The 19,314-nt window shown below is 30.6% G+C and overlaps 1 protein-coding gene and 1 long non-coding RNA gene across 9 annotated transcripts in view; both read left to right on the top strand.

Annotated features, from left to right (window-relative positions):
* LOC127725225 (intermembrane lipid transfer protein VPS13C-like) overlaps positions 1–19,314 on the top strand; it is a 144,021-nt gene continuing 124,707 nt past the window's right edge. For all 8 annotated transcript variants that reach the window (XM_052232080.1, XM_052232084.1, XM_052232083.1 and 5 more), the window contains exons 1-4: positions 1–92; positions 6,043–6,187; positions 8,323–8,366; positions 14,656–14,676. In XM_052232080.1, the coding sequence (XP_052088040.1) occupies positions 6,094–6,187; positions 8,323–8,366; positions 14,656–14,676 (159 nt within the window). In that variant the 5' untranslated portion in view covers positions 1–92; positions 6,043–6,093. The remainder of the gene's footprint in view (positions 93–6,042; positions 6,188–8,322; positions 8,367–14,655; positions 14,677–19,314) is intronic.
* LOC127725228 (uncharacterized) lies at positions 16,529–18,838 on the top strand. The gene is made up of 3 exons (XR_007992875.1): positions 16,529–17,054; positions 17,505–17,661; positions 18,423–18,838. It is a non-coding gene; the product is annotated as an uncharacterized LOC127725228 (long non-coding RNA).

Raw genomic sequence — 19,314 nt, 5'->3', positions numbered from 1 at the left:
CGTGACTGCCAAATTTAGCAGATGATTATAAGTGTGGTTTCGTTTTGAGTGTTATGAAAAGAAGCACCTTATCAACGTTTAGGTTTATGCAGGTAACAGTATAAAAGGGTATAATGTTATTATTTTAAAATCACCATATGTTTTGGCTCATTCTGCATAATCTATAAAATCATTATAAATGTCTGTTTGGTTTCCAGACGGACAGAGACCTCAGACTCAGTTGAAGGGGTTGCTGTATTCATCTACGATGCCAAAATTTTGCAAAAAGAAAAAAACATTTCTAAGTTGTTAAGATTCACACTAAATAACAATTTTAATTATTTGCTGCAGTTGCAAATGGATATTGCAGCACATTAATTGAGACGAGGAAAACAATATATGCATGAATGATGCAGATTGCAGTGCATATTTTTTCCCTTAAAATGTTGAATAAACATTTAATCATTATGGCATTGTATCAGATAATCCTAATGGTCATAACCAGACCTGCCAATTATCCCAATTTATGAGGAATATCCCCCATGAGAGGAGTTGACCTAAATTTTGAAATTCTTTTATGAACTGAACGTCTCAAAACAGTCATTCAAATGAGTAAAAAGGGTATTTAAGCACATACATACTGATTTAAACAATATAGTAGTAGATTATAAACACTTATGACAATATAAGAGGAGCATTAGGTCCCCTTGCGCTTAAAATCCCCCGTGGAGATTTTGAAAAGTTGGCAGGTTACGCATACCTACAAAATGTTTTTCTTAACATACACATGACACATGCATTGTGGCCAAATATTGCCTTGTGCAATTGTTTCATGCAAAAAGCTGTGTCCAAATGCAACCATTTCCTAAATGTAATTGTAAATTTTGCAATAAGAAAAAATATATTTCATAGAGAGTAAAAACAACAATTTGTCAAATATCTGATGCAATTTAGTATGACTGATTAATTTGCATCTTTAAGAAATACAAAACATTTCAGATTGATGCTTTTGAGATATTTAACAACAGTTTCTTAACCTTAATTGTTATACATTATGAAACTTGGAATAGTGACCTATTCCAGCTACTTATACCCACACCCATTACAAAAAACTCCTCACCCCCAGATTTGGGAGCTTCAGAAACATATAACACTACATCATGAACATGTCAATGTAAATTTTGAATCTTCTTTTTTTCGCATAGGAATGACAAATTAAACATGTAACCCCAGGCCAAGTAAATAACCATTTAATTAAGTAATCCAACTTGCAATTCGTCAGACTTTTAACTGTGTATTTGCATGCCTTTTATAATTTCCATCTTTTCTACAAGCAGTTGAGCAGCAGTCAAGAAAATTGCATATTACTTTCCAAATATAATGTGCATTTTCAAATGTTCAGCTATGAAAAATTTATTTTGAATACAAATACGGTCAGATCATATGTTTTTCGTACGTCATATGAATTCGTACTATGCATGCTTTTTAAATGGAAATTGTGATGTCACAATGCATTCTTGATAGCACAAAAACCCATGAGATGAGGATATATGTATTGAATCAGATTATCTGTAACAAGTATTTGATATAAATGGCATTATATATCAGTATTAAATGTCTGATGAATTTATATATGCACCTTGTCTAAACTCTGGAGATAAAGAGCTAGATCAGACTTAAGTTAGGGAGCATCGGCAATTACAAGTTTTAAATCAAACTGTTTCACAATAAATGATTGGAAACTTATTTATACAGTCAGTGGTAAGACATGATGTAAAATTTAATTATATATACTGGTACATGTTGCTTATTTTGGAGGTAGAGTTGTCTCCCATAGTTATTCAGATTTGTTATTTTTAACTGCCTATTTATATATTCAAGGCAGGATTTTAAATTGCCTAGCCCAGTTACTTAACATCTATGTGCAGTAGCTATATATAGAGTTATATTTTTTGAAAGTTTTTTTAGATAATAGTTTCAACTCTAAATAATAAAAGGTTAATTATTTAACATGCTTTAGTGTTTCATGAAAAATTTGTTTGAGGCATTGTTTTGACTTTCCAAAAATTGAGAATTCCAGGTGTTATAAGAAAATTACACATACGTTTAATTTTGAAGAAGTGCAAGGGGAATCAAGCATTGACAAGAAAATTTAAATCTGACAAATTTATTATACAAGTAAATATATAACATCTTTTAGCAGTGTCTAGTACTGAGTATTCTCCCCAGGGCCTTTTATCATCATGGTAATGGTAGAAATAAGATGGTATTTTAAAATTCCCTGTTTACCAGGATGCTATATGAAATTTGTGGGGAGAACGCTGTTTAGTATATAATAAATACTTGTTTAAAAACAGATGACTGTTTGTTAGGCATGACTTGAGTGTAAAAATTTTATTGTTGGTTAATTTGCAACAATATATACATTTGCACTTGTAGTTTGTTTGTAACCTGTACATGTAAAAAAAAATTTATGAAATGTTTTATACCATACATCACATTTTTTTTCGCATGTGTTTTATTTTCAATGTTTTTTGATAAATTTCCCTGCATATTCGCAGATTTTTCACTGTTTAAACGTTTCATACATTATACTGTTAATTATCGAGTATACATGGAATTGATGTGTTAAATGAAGGTGGAATAAACCTTGTTTATAAAATCTGTCTTTTGTGTTACATATCATATTAACCCATTTCTCTGACGTCAGTCTATTGTTCTGACTGTAGATTATTTTTCAAGAATCCACTGACCATAGTATTAACTTAAGAGAACTTATATTATAACTTTAAACTTTTAACTTACGATCTTTTATCCTCTCAAAAACGAGTGGCATGTGTAGGATTCGAACCCGCGCGTATTTTCTTCGTAATCAATACAGTCTTCAGTCTATGCATGATACCACTAGACCACGATGGCTGACAACTATCATTATATAAATAGTACTCTTAAAGCGCTTACTTGTCAATACATGTCATTTAACTGTATTTCTGTCTCATTGATAATTCGCTTTTGTAATCTAATGATATATATATATCTTGGTTTGTTCATGTTTATTCAATTTGTTTTATTTTGGGTGTTATTTTTTTTTAAGAAATGGGTTAAAACTACTTCTTTGACAATAAAAACAGAAACAAAATCATCGCCATTATATGAAAATGAAATATATGATACTTCTACATGTTCTAGGATTAAAACAATATTTTGGTCCAGAAAAAAAAATTACAATGAAAAAAATTCATTCCGGGTACAAGGTTCGAACTTTGCACTGTTAATATCACCGTTATGACATTCGTTATCAACGACTAGACTATCACGGCTATGAACAGCTTGATGGTAAGTTTATGAAATCAACATAATTATTCATTGTACATCCGTAGCAAGAGCAATTCTGATGTGGATTCAGAATGCGTACCACAGATAAAACTATTTTACTGACCGGTGAACGATATATGCCAAATGTAATAACGCTAAAATAATCTTAACTTAAATGAAACGGAAACAGTTTAAACAAAATTTAAATATAATTGTTCAATTTAAATCGTAAGCGCATAATTTTAATACTTTAAACAGCAATATGAATTATGAAATGGCAGATTTATGGCATATACGCTATTAATATTTAATTGACTAAGAACGACATAATGGTGTTACGATTTCATTATACCAATTCACGTTGCTAAATATTATATATATAAATTTTGAAGATTCTAAATTTTGGTAATTAAAATTTTTTAACTTTTCAAAACAAGATGAATAAATTCTGTATATCAATATATGTCTTTTTGAATAAATTAAATATACCAAAATCTATTTAATTTAAATAATTTGTAATGATTAAAGATTAAATGAAATATGTATATACAAAAATAAAATCTGGTATTAAAAAGGGGAGCTAACACCCCATTTAAGTTATATTAAACTTATGTTAACTTGTCAAATGTCTAAATATAGATGCGAACCGTGTGGATATATTCATTTCCAGCTATTATAGAATAAAAAAGACAAAATACCAAACTTTTTTTATGAAATATTGTTGATTCATTGTCAAAACGTAAAACAGACAGTCGTTTTACTAGAAATGGGTTAAGCTAGAGAATTGATAAGAAGTAGTGGATTCGGAAACGATAATCAACTTGCGACTAAAGTCGCTCGTTGATTATCGTTTACGAATCCACTACTTCTTATCAATTCTCTACTACAGAATGTGCCTATTTGATGAAGATCTGTGTTTTTCATAATAATTAAATTGGCTAAGCATACATATGTCATACATTTTAACAACATAGCAATCAGTGACATGTTCTGTAAGGTTAATTAGCGACAATCTATTGATTGAATAAAAATAAATCACATTTGCACAGATATTTGCATACAAATGCTTTAAAAATGCTCTGAAATACCATTATGAAAATAATGATCAAAACCTTCAATGCATGTGTAAGCTTGCATCAATGTACATAATTTACTTTCCCTAAGAATTTTGTGTATAATAGTTATTTGTAATCATATTTATCTGACATTGATTTTTTGTCAGTCAATCAAGTTTATGTTGTTAACACAAATTTAGTGTTTTCCAAAGTTTACATTGCATATGTTAAAATATTGCCATTTTTATTTCAACAATTTAATTTTACTATCAAAACTCCAGAAGTACAAGTCATATCTGTGTGTCAACAGTTTATGTTTATAAATAACAAATATACAGTTATTTGTTTATAAAAGATAACATTGCAGTAATTTGTTTATAAAAGATAACATTGCAGTGAATTGTATAAAAAATAGATAACAAATACTCCAAACATATAACTTATGTAATGTTTGTTTATAAATAATGAGATGCAATCTTTCTATAGTTATGCATGTATAATACTCCTGTTTGTTTATAAATAAGAATTCTGGTGTATTAAGGTTAACAAGTATGTTTCTGATATGACAAAATAAATCAAGAAACAGATTAACACATCAACATTGCTTTGAAATCATATAACATGACACAGTATAAATGAATGACTAGACAAAGAATAAATAAATGACTAGACAAAAGCAACACCATTGTATCTAACATGACACAGAATAGCCATTAACTAGACTACAACAACAACATTGTCACTAACATGAGACAGACTAAACTTATGACTAGACTACAACAACAACATTGTAACTGACATGACACCGAAAAAACTAATGACTAGACTACAGCATCAACATTGTAACTAACATTACACAGACTAAACTAATGACTAGACTACAGCATTAACATTGTATCTAACATGAAACAGACTAAACTTATGACTAGACTACAACAATAACATTGTAACTAACATGACACAGACTAAACTTATGACTAGACTACAACAACAACAGTGTAACTAACATGACACAGAATTAACTAATGACTAGACTTCAGCATCAACATTGTCACTAACATGACACAGACTAAAATTATGACTAGACTACAACAACAACTGTAACTAACATGACACAGAATAAACTAATGACTAGACTACAACAACAACATTGCAACTAACATGACACAGAATAAACTAATGACTAGACTACAACAACAACATTGTAACTAACATGACACAGACTAAACTAATGACTAGACTACACCAACAACATTGTAAGTAACATGACACAGACTAAACTAATGACTAGACTACAGCATCAACATTGTAACTAACATGACACAGACCATAATAATGACTAGACTACAACAACAACATTGTGTCTCACATGACACAAAATTAACTACATCAACATAGTTATTGAAATTATACAGAACCAAGGCCCAGACTAAAAATGTACTACAACAACATAACCTGACAAAGAATAAAACAAGTGCTAGATTATTACATTGTATCTAACATTACACAGAAAACAAAATGGTTAACAGTAAGACTAAAGGGTCCTAAAAATTTGAAATTGAACCAAAATGCGAATTAAAGTTAATTTAAGGGGTTTACACAATGAAATTGCCTATTATTCGTTAGATTCTGAAATTTCCAATTATATTCATTGTATGTATAAATAATCATATATATTTATTTTATTTTTCAGTGCCCATGTTGACAACTTAATATATTGGGTCAAGAGACCTTTAACTTCAGCATGATCAAGAACAAACTGGATGAGATCATTAAAACATATTTAGGAAAATATTTGGATTATGACAAAGATAAAATAGAATACAGTCTTTTACAAGGTATAAATATATATATGTCAATCTATAAGTAGCAAAAATTAAGTTTGTAATGAAGGTTTGCAGCGATAGTAAGCTTGATTTTACTTCTTTTAGTTGCTCCTACTCGACCAAGAACCAACATGTCCTTCCACAGAAAAGGAAACCTGTTGAAAATTGTAAAATCCTGAGTCAAAAAGTTGGTAACATGAAAATGATCTATTGATAATAGATCTATAAGAAATAATTATAATAACTTACATAATTTTATGATGGACAAAATAATAATTTTATGAGATAAGTACAACATTATTTGTAGGCCTTTAACAAATGCAAACAGTACTTACAAAAATTAAAAGACTTCGCTATTGATACATTATGATTGCTATTAAGTCAGCAATCCAACAAAGACTGAAGGACGAGGATGTAGACAAGTCACCAGTGCATAACCAACACCTTATATAGACTCTTCAGGTGGGATAAACTTTTGTGTTCATAATCATGATTCATCGGAAGAATTAATTGTTCAAGTTAAGAATAGTTTTGTTAAGAAGAGAATGTAAAAAAAAGGCCCATTGGTCATAAAATTTGTCATACAACATCTGTTTATCACCATGGTGACAGTATAATTTGAATCATGTGTATATAATTAGTCCCCTACCGACGAAATCGAAGGGGACTTTAGGTTTGCACTCTGTCTGTCTGTCTGTCCATCCATCAGTCCGGCATATCAGTTTTCTGCACTTTTTTTATACCCCCGCTTTAAAAAAGGGGGGGGTATACTGTTTTACCTTTGTCTGTCCATCCGTCCGTCTGTCCGTCCCATGAATATTTTTCGTTGCATTTTTCTCAGGAACTACATCATAAGGATTTCTGAAATTTGGTTTCAGGGTTTATATAAGTCAGCTATACCGTGTGATGCATTTTCAGATTCATCACTCAACAACTTCCTTTTTACCGTCAAATATTTGGGCGGGGGTATCATCAGTGAGCAGTAGCTCGCAGTTTGACTTGTTCGTCATGCTTGAAGATATTGATTTGATAATTGGTATATAGTTTTATCATGACAAGTTACAGACAAAGTTCAAATTTTGTTCCGGTCTGATGATTTTGTGCAGAGTTTTGGACCTTGGAATTACAAACTTCACTCAAATAATTAGTTTTCCGCACTTTTTTCGTCACTTGAAGATATGGATTTGATAATTTCACCTGAAGATATGGATTTGATAATTGGTATATAGTTTTATCATGACAAGTATCAGATCAAGTTAGAATTTCCTTTCTGATGATTTTGTGCAGAGCTATGGTCCTTGGACTTAGAAATTCACTTAAATAATAAGTTTTCCACACTTTTTTTCGTCATGCTTGAAGATATTGACTTGATATTTGTTATATAGTTTACACCATGACAAGTTATAGATCAAGTTAGCATTTTGTTCCAGTACAATGAATTTTTAACTGGTAGGGGACTATGTATTGCCATGCAATACTCACAGAATGCTTGTTTCAAGATAATGGTCTTACTGTTCATTATTTTGAAAAAAAAATTGATGGCAAATCTTAGATAGTCTTAAGGTAGATCATAAGTATATATTTTTTGAGACAGAATTTTCTTATAATTTGCCAAAATGAAGATTTTACTATGCTTTTTTCAAAAATATAATAAAAAGTATGGGTCACCGTGCTATTTTGCAAGCTATGAATCGTTGAAAATTGCTTAAATTTGGTTAGATTGTTCATGAAAAAACACATTTGTGTGCATAAAAAAAGTTTTCTTTATATAAATAAACAGTCTAACTATCAAATTGCAAATCTGTCTCCAAATTTGCAGATTTGGGCAAAAAACTAGACCGATTTTGTACTGCGATTGTACAATCCAAGATGGCGGTATACCATGAATCTACCTTAAGTTAGATGTATTTGACCTAGACCCCTGGTCATTTTATTATCTTGACATATTGTATCGACACTTCTTTGTTGTTGAAGACTAATTGTTACATTTAGATGACGTTTGGTTTTGGTATGTTTTGGGGTTTCTGTCTCTTGTTATTCATATTAAAGGTATAGTTCTATCTTCTTGGACACCTGTTTGTCTCCTAAAAGTCAAAGTACTGAAAAACGATTTGATGTACTTAATATTTCATTTTTATTTTTTGTAGGAAAAGTAGAATTAAAAGATGTTAGTCTTAGACCAGAAGCTATTGTAAGTATTATACTTAGGTTGATTGTAATAAAAAAACATTATACAAATTAAGACATGCTTTTTGCATGTTTTGCTAATTAAGTCACCCAATTTCTTCTTCTTCTTTCTTCTTGAAACTGAGCACTAGCATTGACAAATATAACGCCTACTGGTATGCTAAAATGAGCATAGAGTATGGCATGAACACTAGCATTGACAAATATAACGCCTACTGGTATGCTAAAATGAGCATAGAGTATGGCATGAACGCTAGCATTGACAAATATAATGCCTACTAGTATGCTAAAATGAGTATAGCGTATGACATGAAATTGAGTGCTTGCATTCACAAATATAATGCCTTCTGCTATGCTAAAATGAGTATAGCATATGAAATGAAAATGAGCGCTTGCAATCACAAATATAATGCCTACTGGTATTCTAAAATGAGTATAGAGTATAACATGACAGAATTATTATTATTCTAAAACATTCAGAAAGGAAACCCAAGGTAAATACATTGTACTTTGAACCAAGTTATTTTCATGGATACTTGGTTTTGTGTTTAGTCCTGTCTACCCCTTTTCCTTCAATCTTGCTGCTATTTTTTAACCCTATTTGAAAAATAGAATGTTCAATCTTGACATTTTTTATTTGGGAGATGTCTAGTGAAATAATATCCATTGTTGCATTACTTTTGATGGTCAGCGTAATTTTTTTGTGTGTCTTTACCATGTATGGCTAAAAAGTAAATATGATAATTGTTGTGTGTTTTCTTTATTGACAAGTTGGCTGTTCGTAATTGGTGAAGTTTGCAGTAGATGTTAAATATTTTTGTAATTCCCTTTATATTTTTTGTACATTATAAAACATTTTAAATTTATATATTTTGGGGAAGATAAGAATGTTAACTATATCATGATAATAAATCAAACATCGAAAATCATCACTGTTTCAGATAAATGAATCAGAAGCCAGTATATGTGATTATTCAAAGTGCATTAAAAGAATTTTGTTATCATTTAATCTTCATAAATTCAGCTTAACTTCAAAACTCACTCTTTTCAGATGAATATAAGATTTTATGACTCTGTAGAAAACAATTGATTTTATGTTACAAATTATCCTGATAATAAAGTACTCTTGAGCATTTATAAACGTCATTTTTCATTGTATATATATACAGACAACTGCATCAACTGCCATCAGTAGTACCAGGATGTAAAATGAAGAATGTGTCTTAACACGCCTTGCATGTTTTTTTTTTAAATTTTATTCTTGAAAAGAATTTTATAAGGAATGAACATCATTATAATTGGTAATTAATATATGTTAAATAAATTTCTGGAATGGAGCAGAAAAAACAAATTTGGATAACCGTAGGTACCAGCAGTTCTAGGAGCAGGTGTTTCATCTTTGATTTGTTTTCTTTTTTATCAAAAAGCAAAACCTTTTGCACGGAATGTCGGCATGACTTACAGAGGAACCTGCAGTAATTAATTTTGATAAAAATGAATTATACCCGGGTAAACAAATTATTTTGGGGCTATTTAGGAATCGTTCTGTCCAGCCATCTGTATGTCCATGTGGTTTGTAATTGCAACTCTTCCTAAACTATTGATGAAATTTACATTTGAAACACTACCTGAGAATGTTCATAGCATAATTTACTGTAGACAGGTAAATCTTGACAATATACTGGTATTTTCTTTAATTGAGTGGGTGATAAACAGGTATTTCCTTTAAATGGGGGGTCATGAAAAGGGGTGTGGATTTCAATTATTTATATGAGTATAAAACCTTGACCTCATCCTTGTACATCACACTCAATTGTTATATATATCTTCCCAGTAGTATTTCATTGATTTTTAATCATATTAATTGTTTATTGACAAACTCAATTGTATGATTATCATGATTGTTGATATTATTAATGACAGCGGTATACAATTGATTATTTCGGTATCATTTAAAGTAAAATCTTGTATAAAATTTTGATTTAAAAGCCAGAGTTTTATAATTTAGTACTGATGTATTGATTTAAAATGATCTAAGTTAGTTCCTAGATATAGTGTTTCTTGTAAATTATTATGAGAGGTCAACATATATTAAAAACTGAAACAATACAAATATGCCATAACCATCTTGAATTTTACTAAATACATGATTCCTGTCCTGGTCATTCGTAAAAAGTAAAAACACTTAGCACAAAAAATGTGATAAAAACTTGATAACAAATGTATTTTGTCATTTTTACTGGATATGATAATAATAAATTCTTTATTTTCAGAAGGTAACACAGATAACAAAACAGTTAATCCACCCCATGGCCTTCTACATCTACATGATATATTTATACATACACAATGATAAACAAAACAAAATGCTATTACACTACATGAAAACTTGATTCAAGAATTTGAAGCACTTTAATAAACTCGTTTCGAGTAGTAGATTTTTTATTCATTTTGTTTTAAACCAGTCTGTTAAATTTAAATTTTATCAAAAGCCTATTTGAAAATTACTTAATAAATATATATTTTTTTATAAAATCAGTCCAAAGCATTCATTTATCAAATGTCTTTTTTGTTTATAGATTAACAAATATATTTTATCAATTACTATCCATGGATTATTTCATACTTAAAAGTAACAAGTAACTTAACAATGCTGGGATAAGTTACCAGTACTTGTTAAAGTTTAAAATATATCATTTGACTTGTCATAATGGCCTTTTTCAAAGTTATTTCTGACAGCTTTAGGAAAAATTATTATAATTCAGTCTTATAAATGTTTTTTGAATTCTTCCTAAGCCATTGGGTCATATGTCAAAAAGTGCTTATTAATAAATGATAATAGATATATTGGAACTATTTTTTGCAAGGAAAAATATCATCTCCTTTTAAACATTATATCAAATAAAAGTAAACTTGGCCTGAATGTAACACCATGTTACTGATAACAAATTTCTCTGGAGGATTACAAGTTGACAAATTCAGGTTACTTGAAGTCTCTAGTATTCCATCTTGGAAAAAACTATAATTGTAGTGATTATATAATGAAATGAAGAGTCTGTCAATAATTACATTTGATATATTGTCAAGTTGCATGTTGGACTCTAATTGTATTGTTAGATATAGGAGTGTTAAATTTAACAACAAAATTGTTCTCAGTATTAGGTTTGCTAAATTATTTACTTACACAGATTACTTAGTCTGGTATACGGAAATGTTCTAATGACTTATTGAAAAAAATTGTAAAGACAGATATTTTGCTTACATAATGTTTATTTTCTAGATGTATAGACTTACTAAGAACATGTTATATAACTTGCATAAAGTGAATGACTTAGATGACTTAAGGTCTTACTAATTATAAGATGGTGTGGACAAAAGACTTAATATGATGTACATGAACACACTAGAAATATTACTTTGTCATACAGATATACTGACAGTTCTTAGACTTATTAAGATGGCTAGGCCTTATAGATTCATTAAGATGACTTGGCTCTACAGACTAATCAAGATGACTTGACCTTACAGACTCATAAAATGACTTGACCTTACAGACTCATTAAGATGACTTGGATTTACATGATGACTGGTTTTATGGACTCGTTAAGATAACTCGGTCTTATGGACTCATGAAGATGACTTGGCCTTATTGTCTCAGTAAGATGACTCGGTCTTATGGACTCACTAAGATGACTTGGTCTTATCAAGTCCCAAAGATGACTTGGTATTATCAAGTCACTAAAATGACTATGTCTTATGGATTCAATAATATGACTTGGTCTTATCAAGTCACAAAGATGACTTGGTCTTGTGAAGTCACTAAGATGACTTGGTCTTGTGAAGTCACTAAGATGACTTGGTCTTGTGAAGTCACTAAGATGACTTGGTCTTGTGAAGTCACTAAGATGAGTTGGTCTTGTGGACTCACTTAGATGACTTGGTCTTATGGACTCACTAAGATGACTTGGTCTTACGGACTCACTAAGATGACTTGGTCTTGTGAAGTCACTAAGATGACTTGGTCTTATGGACTCACTAAGATGAGTTGGCCGTATGGACTCACTAAGATGACTTGGTCTTACGGACTCACTAAGATGAGTTGGCCTTATTGTCTCACTTAGATGACTTGGTCTTACGGACTCACTAAGATGACTTGGTCTTATTGTCTCACTAAAATGAGTTGGCCTTATGGACTCACTAAGATGACTTGGTCTTACGGACTCACTAAGATGACTTGGTCTTATTGTCTCACTAAGATGACTTGGTCTTATTATCTCACTAAGATGACTTGGTCTTATTGTCTCACTAAGATGACTTGGTCTTATTGTCTCACTAAGATGACTTAGTCTTATGGACTCACTAAGATGACTTGGTATTATTGTCTCACTAAGATGACTTGGTCTCACGGGCTCACTAAGATGACTTGGTCTTATGGACTCACTAAGATGAGTTGACCTTATTGTCTCACTAAGATGACTTGGTCTTATGGACTCGCTAAGATGAGTTGGCCTTATGGACTCACTAAGATGACTTGGTCTTGTGAAGTCACTAAGATGACTTGGTCTTATGCACTCACTAAGATGAGTTGGCCTTATGGACTCACTAAGATGACTTGGTCTAAAGGACTCACTAAGATGACTTGGTCTTATTGTCTCACTTAGATGACTTGGTCTTAGGACTCACTAAGATGAGTTGGCCTTATGGACTCACTAAGGTGACTAATGGCCTTACAGAAGAACTAAGTTGAACATTGTCTTAAAGACTTACTTAGTTGAACATTGTCTTACAGATTTAATAAGATTATGAAAAGTCACATAATTTGTAACAGACTAACTTATTTACTTTAAAGATCTATATGAAAACAAATTACAGATAACTTGATTGTGCAGACTTAATTACATTTTACTGTTTTTTATTGTCTGTCATGAAATCTCCTTCAGAACATCAGATGAAATATTAATATGGTTTTCTGTAAATATTCTCATTACTTCAGTACATAAAGTGTCTTTGTAAAGATTGAGTTATCATGCTGTTCTGATCATTTCTCAGACAATGGATATAAATCCTGGTGACAAAGCTATCTATTGACTGAAGGTATTAAGACTTATTGATTCTTGGACTTTCAACATTCCACTTCATATTGGCACACAGATAATCCTATACAGAAACTCAGAAATGGTTTTCTTTGACTGTTGTTAATTCAGGTCCAGAAACCCAACAGATGTTCTAAGGCTGAAAGTGATAACTTTAATAGACGTATTTACATTTGTATGCAAATTTGTCCACCATTACTTAAAATCACACAAGTTCCCGCAAAATCTGACATCATAATTTAAAAACATTTGATGTCATAATTAAAAAGTGATTGTTGCTTGACGTCAGAAGGTTATTCGGAGACAGATCTAAGGTCATTCGGAGACAAAATTCAGCTAGATACCAAAAGTGTAAATATGTTTATTGGTCAGTAATAACAGGTCAAATGTAGATGAATTTGTTAATATTGTATTGGTCTGAAATTAATCTGCCACTTGAATCAATTTTGGCTTGATCTGTTGCTTATCATAATGATTTTTGATAAATATCCAAAGTCATCAAGCTTTTCATTTACCTCAAAGGATCTTTAATTTAATGGTAGATGTTAGAGGTAGCACTATAAAATCAGTCTTAATTGAATCTTAAATTGGGTTAATTGAAACAGATAATGAAGTGCACAAGTTGAAATGACAGTAAAGCATTACTGGAAAAAATATTTGATTTCAAAGATAATTGTCGTTGTAATTTCTATTCAGTGATCTGATGATGTGGTTATGACTATACCTAGTATTAAAGTACAGTAATATTGGCCCGTTCAGGTCTACTTGTCAAGCAGCATCTTCCAATTAACAACTCCTGAATCAATGAATCCCTCACTGGTTGTGAAGGGGGATTATACTCTTTGTATTAGGGATCTATAAATTTTGTTAGAGTACTGTGGATTCGTTTATATTACTTTTTAGTGGGATACCAATTTTCATGGATTTCATGAGTATAGGTGAATTTCAAATATTTCAATGTTCGAAGAAGTATAAATTTCCCTTAGGCTTGTATGCAAACTTTTGCAAAACCACAAAATCAAATATCCATGAAAATTCAATTTTTTCTGAATCCACGAAAATTGGTACGGTCATATAAATAAACGAAAAATACCTGAATCCAAAGTATACAGAGTTTACATTTATATTTTGTATATATCAGTTGGAAAAATTGAATTTGTTATATTGATCAATTTATTTTATGATTGTTGTCTTTTTCAGGTTGAACTACTGACTTTACAGGTATAGTAGTATTTAATTGATAAAAATTAAGATGATTCCTCAGAAAAAAAAAAAATCTTTTCTTTTTGCAATCAACACAGTTCTTTTGTTACATAGGTATATTTTTCAAATGGACTAACTTATTAGCTGATTGAGATATATATGTGAATATAACAACAGGATGTGATATATATGTAAAACATGCCCAAAATATGGAACATATTTTCTACATATTGAAGTAATATTAAATTAAAACTATATTTGCATGATTCCAAAGTTTAATTGTCGATAAACATTACATAATATCCTATCCTATTCTTTTCTCAGATGATAGATAGATCTGTAAAAGTATAATTTTGAATCCATTTGGTATTTGAATTTGATTACCCTACTGAAAATGAGTACGGGATTCCACTGGATTTCCAGTGAAATTACACTGGTATTCAGTGGAAAAAAATATTCCAATGGAATCCCATTAGAATTTCATCCAAAACATCTGGAATATTTTTCACACTGTAATTCCAATGGAAAATCAGTGAAATTTCCAATGAAACTTCCAAAGATTTTCCAATAAATTTCCAGTGGAATATTATTGTTTATATTTCAGTGGAGTTTTGATTTAATGCAAATATTCCAGTGGAATTTTGGACTTAGAAATTTAAAGGAATATATACCATGTAAAACAATGTTTACTTCTAATTCAAATTCTTCAAATAATTAAGTGCATGATTATTATATAAAGGATTTAATTTGTAACATATAATTTGCTGGCCTGATAAGAAATTAAATATTATAATCATGATAATATATGGGATGTAATGAATATTTCATAAACCTACATATATACAAAATATTATTATATTCACTCTACATCTGAGGAGCTACCATTTTACTTTAAATAAAATGGTAGCTCCTCAGATGTAGGGTGAATATAATGCATCACCATATAGCCTATGAGTATGACACATTGAAAGGATACATTTTAACGCATAAAATTAAACTATTAAGAAATAAAATTAAATGTGCAATAATATAAATAAATAAATGAATATTTTATATCAAATTGGGTTGAGAATAAGATTCTGTTTGATTTAACGAACAAAAACAATTAAGATTCTTTTTGAAAAATGTGCATGGCTCTTAAAAGGGCTGTTTTTAAACAGATCTGTTGCAGAAATTATCCTCAGTCTGTACGAATTGTTAGGATAACTCCGTTTTTTTCTTCAAGTGACCGTACTGGCAACTGCCCTGCACTACAGTCTACATGTATACAATAATATAATTATTTCTCCTTTGACTTCATCATGTTCATTAACTGTTACTGGTCTACTGTTCTTTTGAGAAAAATAAAGTGAACGGCTTTCATTTTCCACATTGTTCTATAAACTGTTTCGATATCTTAACTTTGTCGGTGTGATGAATTTTTGAATCCGGGTCCGTTCGCGCCCATTCACGTTCGCCCCCTTTCACGTTCGCACCCCGGGTCCGTTCGCACCCTACACGTTCGCACCCTTTTTATTGATTTTGCCTTAAATAATTTTTCAATCGTATTTTGGTTAGTATATTGCTATAAATATTTTTTTTGTTAATTGTTTTAAAATGAAGTGACTTTCTAAAAACGATTTTTGTGTTGAATAATTTTTTAATCGTGTTTTGGTTATTGTATTGCTATAAATAAGTTTTTTTTTCATTAATTGTTTCAAAACATGCAAAATAAAGTGACGTTTTTTGTGTTGAATATCTTTTTAATCGTGTGTTGGTTAGTGTATTGCTATAAAAAAGGGTGCGAACGGACCCAGGGGGCGAACGTGTGGGGTGCGAACGTGTAGGGTGCGAACGTGTATTGGGCGCGAACGGACCCGATACCTGAATTTTTCATCATTTTCATGTTCTGAACTCGGCACTGGAACTCGGGTCATATAAGTTAATCTATAGAAACATTTCACATATAATCCGCTCCAATCAATTGTACGCTAAATGTCAGTGTTTTGGCATAATTTTGAGCAGAAAATTCGTGAAACTGTAGTCTATAATGTTGTTTTTCAACACACATGTTTACATTCATGGAGGCTGCCATTTTTTTCTACCAGACTATAAATATAACCGCTGATTTGATTGGATAACTCAATTTCCGGGATTTCCGATCGGCCAATCAGATCGTCGTTATCATTAATACACGGAATGTGTTCAAATTTGAAACTAAAAATATTGTACGAGTATGTATCCTGTCCAGCTGTGGTTACATTAATCATGTTAATAATTATTAATACTCAACAACCTTCGATAAATAAAGAAATAGACATTAAAGGCAGAACATTTAGGCATGGCATTAGCTGTTGAACCAAGAATTTACGATGAGACGATGTGCTGATGTAGGGCAGACGTACAGCAGATACAGGGTAATTTTAAAGAGATTTTACATTTGATTTTTACATCATGAATATTTTTAATTAAAATTAAAAAAAAGATATACACCCCCTTTAGTTTCATTCATGGGCTCCGTTAGTTCACACTTTGAGGATGACCGTTTGGTGTTCTGAAAAGGGGGAGGTGGGAATGTAATAATAATTTTATTATTCAATATTCAAATACATGTGAATAAAATGAGGTGTTTACTACACAATGTCCGGCACATTCAACTTAATTTTGTCATGTTCTGATTTGGATAGACATGCAACACAAAAAATCCCTAAAGGTTAATATTGTGTTTTAGAATCTTTATACTTAATGAAAGAAGCTTCTTAATTATATATGTACATTGTATGATAAATATCAGTAATATATGATGCATACAGGTCATGACCCAGAATTAAAAATAATTAATAAAATGTTTTTACATTTTTTTTTAGGTTGTCCATATATTAAAAGGGATTGATCATGGTGAAGGTACAAAGCTGCAAAAATGATGACTGTGCATCGATCAATATCTACTCAATAATATGAAAACATGATGAAAACAAACGATCCAGCAGCAGAAAAGAAATTTGAGCATAAGATTATTGAAAGGTACTTATTGAATTATTTTTTCATCCTTCCCACACTTGAAATAAAAATACATTAATCATTCACATCTATAAGCTGTAAACACATCCCAAAAACATTGATCTGATCATCATGCACAATGGTTAATCATGGCTATTATGTGAATAAAATGAGGTGTCTGGTATGCTTCAACCAGATAGTAAACCAACAACAAACACAACACAAAGGGAAAGATAATATGAGGCTAAATAAAAATATACATGTATGTGTGGTTCCAATTACCTTACCTACCTTATTTTTATTCTTAACAATAGCCTATCCTAAAGATTTTTTTGTCATTTTTTAGTAAGCACTGTTTAAGTCAGAATGTTGCTCCCATAGACTCAATGTAAAAAAAAAGCCATAAAATAAAAAAAATCCTTACCTACCTACCTTAAATGTAACTGGAACCACACATACTATTTTATTTGGCTTCTGATAGACACCTGATCCATGAACTATAAAAGTCTATTTTGATAAAAAGAGATGTGTGTTATAAGTCTAAGAGACAGCAACCCAACAACTATAGCCAAAGATATCTAGAGAACACATAGTCTTCAACAATAGACATACATGTGTCTAAATTGCTCTTAGTGTATAAATGTTGTGAATAAATTAAACAAACAAACAAAAAATATGCCAGTAACATATATTTTTGAATAATTGCAGACTGGAGCATGGTATTGTAATATTATTTTAATTCAAAATTCTATGCATGTTATGATGTATGATTTTTTTTCTTTCAGATTAATCAATGAAGACTTAATGGAACAGGATTGGAATGCAGAAACTTTGGACTTAATTCATGAATAATATCAATGGATGATGAAGAAAACTGACAAAGTATTTCATATGCATGTAAACTGGACATTTTTGTTTGTTTAATGCACAATAAACAAATTTGTAAAATTGAAAATTAAAACCATTTGTGAAAGATTTCAAGAGGACCAAAAGTTACCACGGACTTATGAATGATTTAACCAGAAAAATTATTTACATGTACAATTAAGTAAATACATCTTTGACTAAAAAATGATAATTTATCAACATTAATATTTTAAAGAGGTTGATCTTTTCGTTTAAAAGGTCTTAAATGTGGATAATGTATAAACTGTTGTAATTTCTTTAATTGTTGACTTGCATTAAAATGGTTATTGTCTTATTTCAAGTTTTATTTTTAATTCATTCAAAAATAAGCAGTGCATGCAAAATGATATCTAACATTTCAGTGGAATTGTCAATTTCCATTGAAATATCACTGGTTTTCTTTGGTTGATTGTTACAATTTCCAATGGAATTACCACTGGTATCCCAGTTGAAAACAATAAATGTCCAGTGGGAAAACAATGGTATTCCAACGAAGTTTTCACTGGTATTCCAATGGAATTTCCACTGTATTCCACTCGAGTATTCACCGGAATCCCACTGGATATTCCACTGATATCCCAATGGAAAACAATGAATGTCCAATGAAAATCCCGACCAAATTTCCCAGTGGTAATACAGTGGTATTCCAATGGAACTCTGATGGAACTCCACTGGTATTTTCAGTGAAATCCCACTTTACATTTTCAGTAGGGTAGTTCCTACATTGCTAGAGATGAGAAAAGGTCTAATAACCAGTCTACTTTGTCTATT

Source organism: Mytilus californianus, unplaced genomic scaffold (genome assembly GCF_021869535.1).
Source record: "Mytilus californianus isolate M0D057914Y unplaced genomic scaffold, xbMytCali1.0.p SCAF_15, whole genome shotgun sequence".
Taxonomy (NCBI): Eukaryota; Metazoa; Mollusca; class Bivalvia; order Mytilida; family Mytilidae; genus Mytilus; species Mytilus californianus.
The sequence above is the reverse complement of the archived record's forward strand: the minus strand, read 5'-3'. Positions and strand labels throughout refer to the sequence as shown.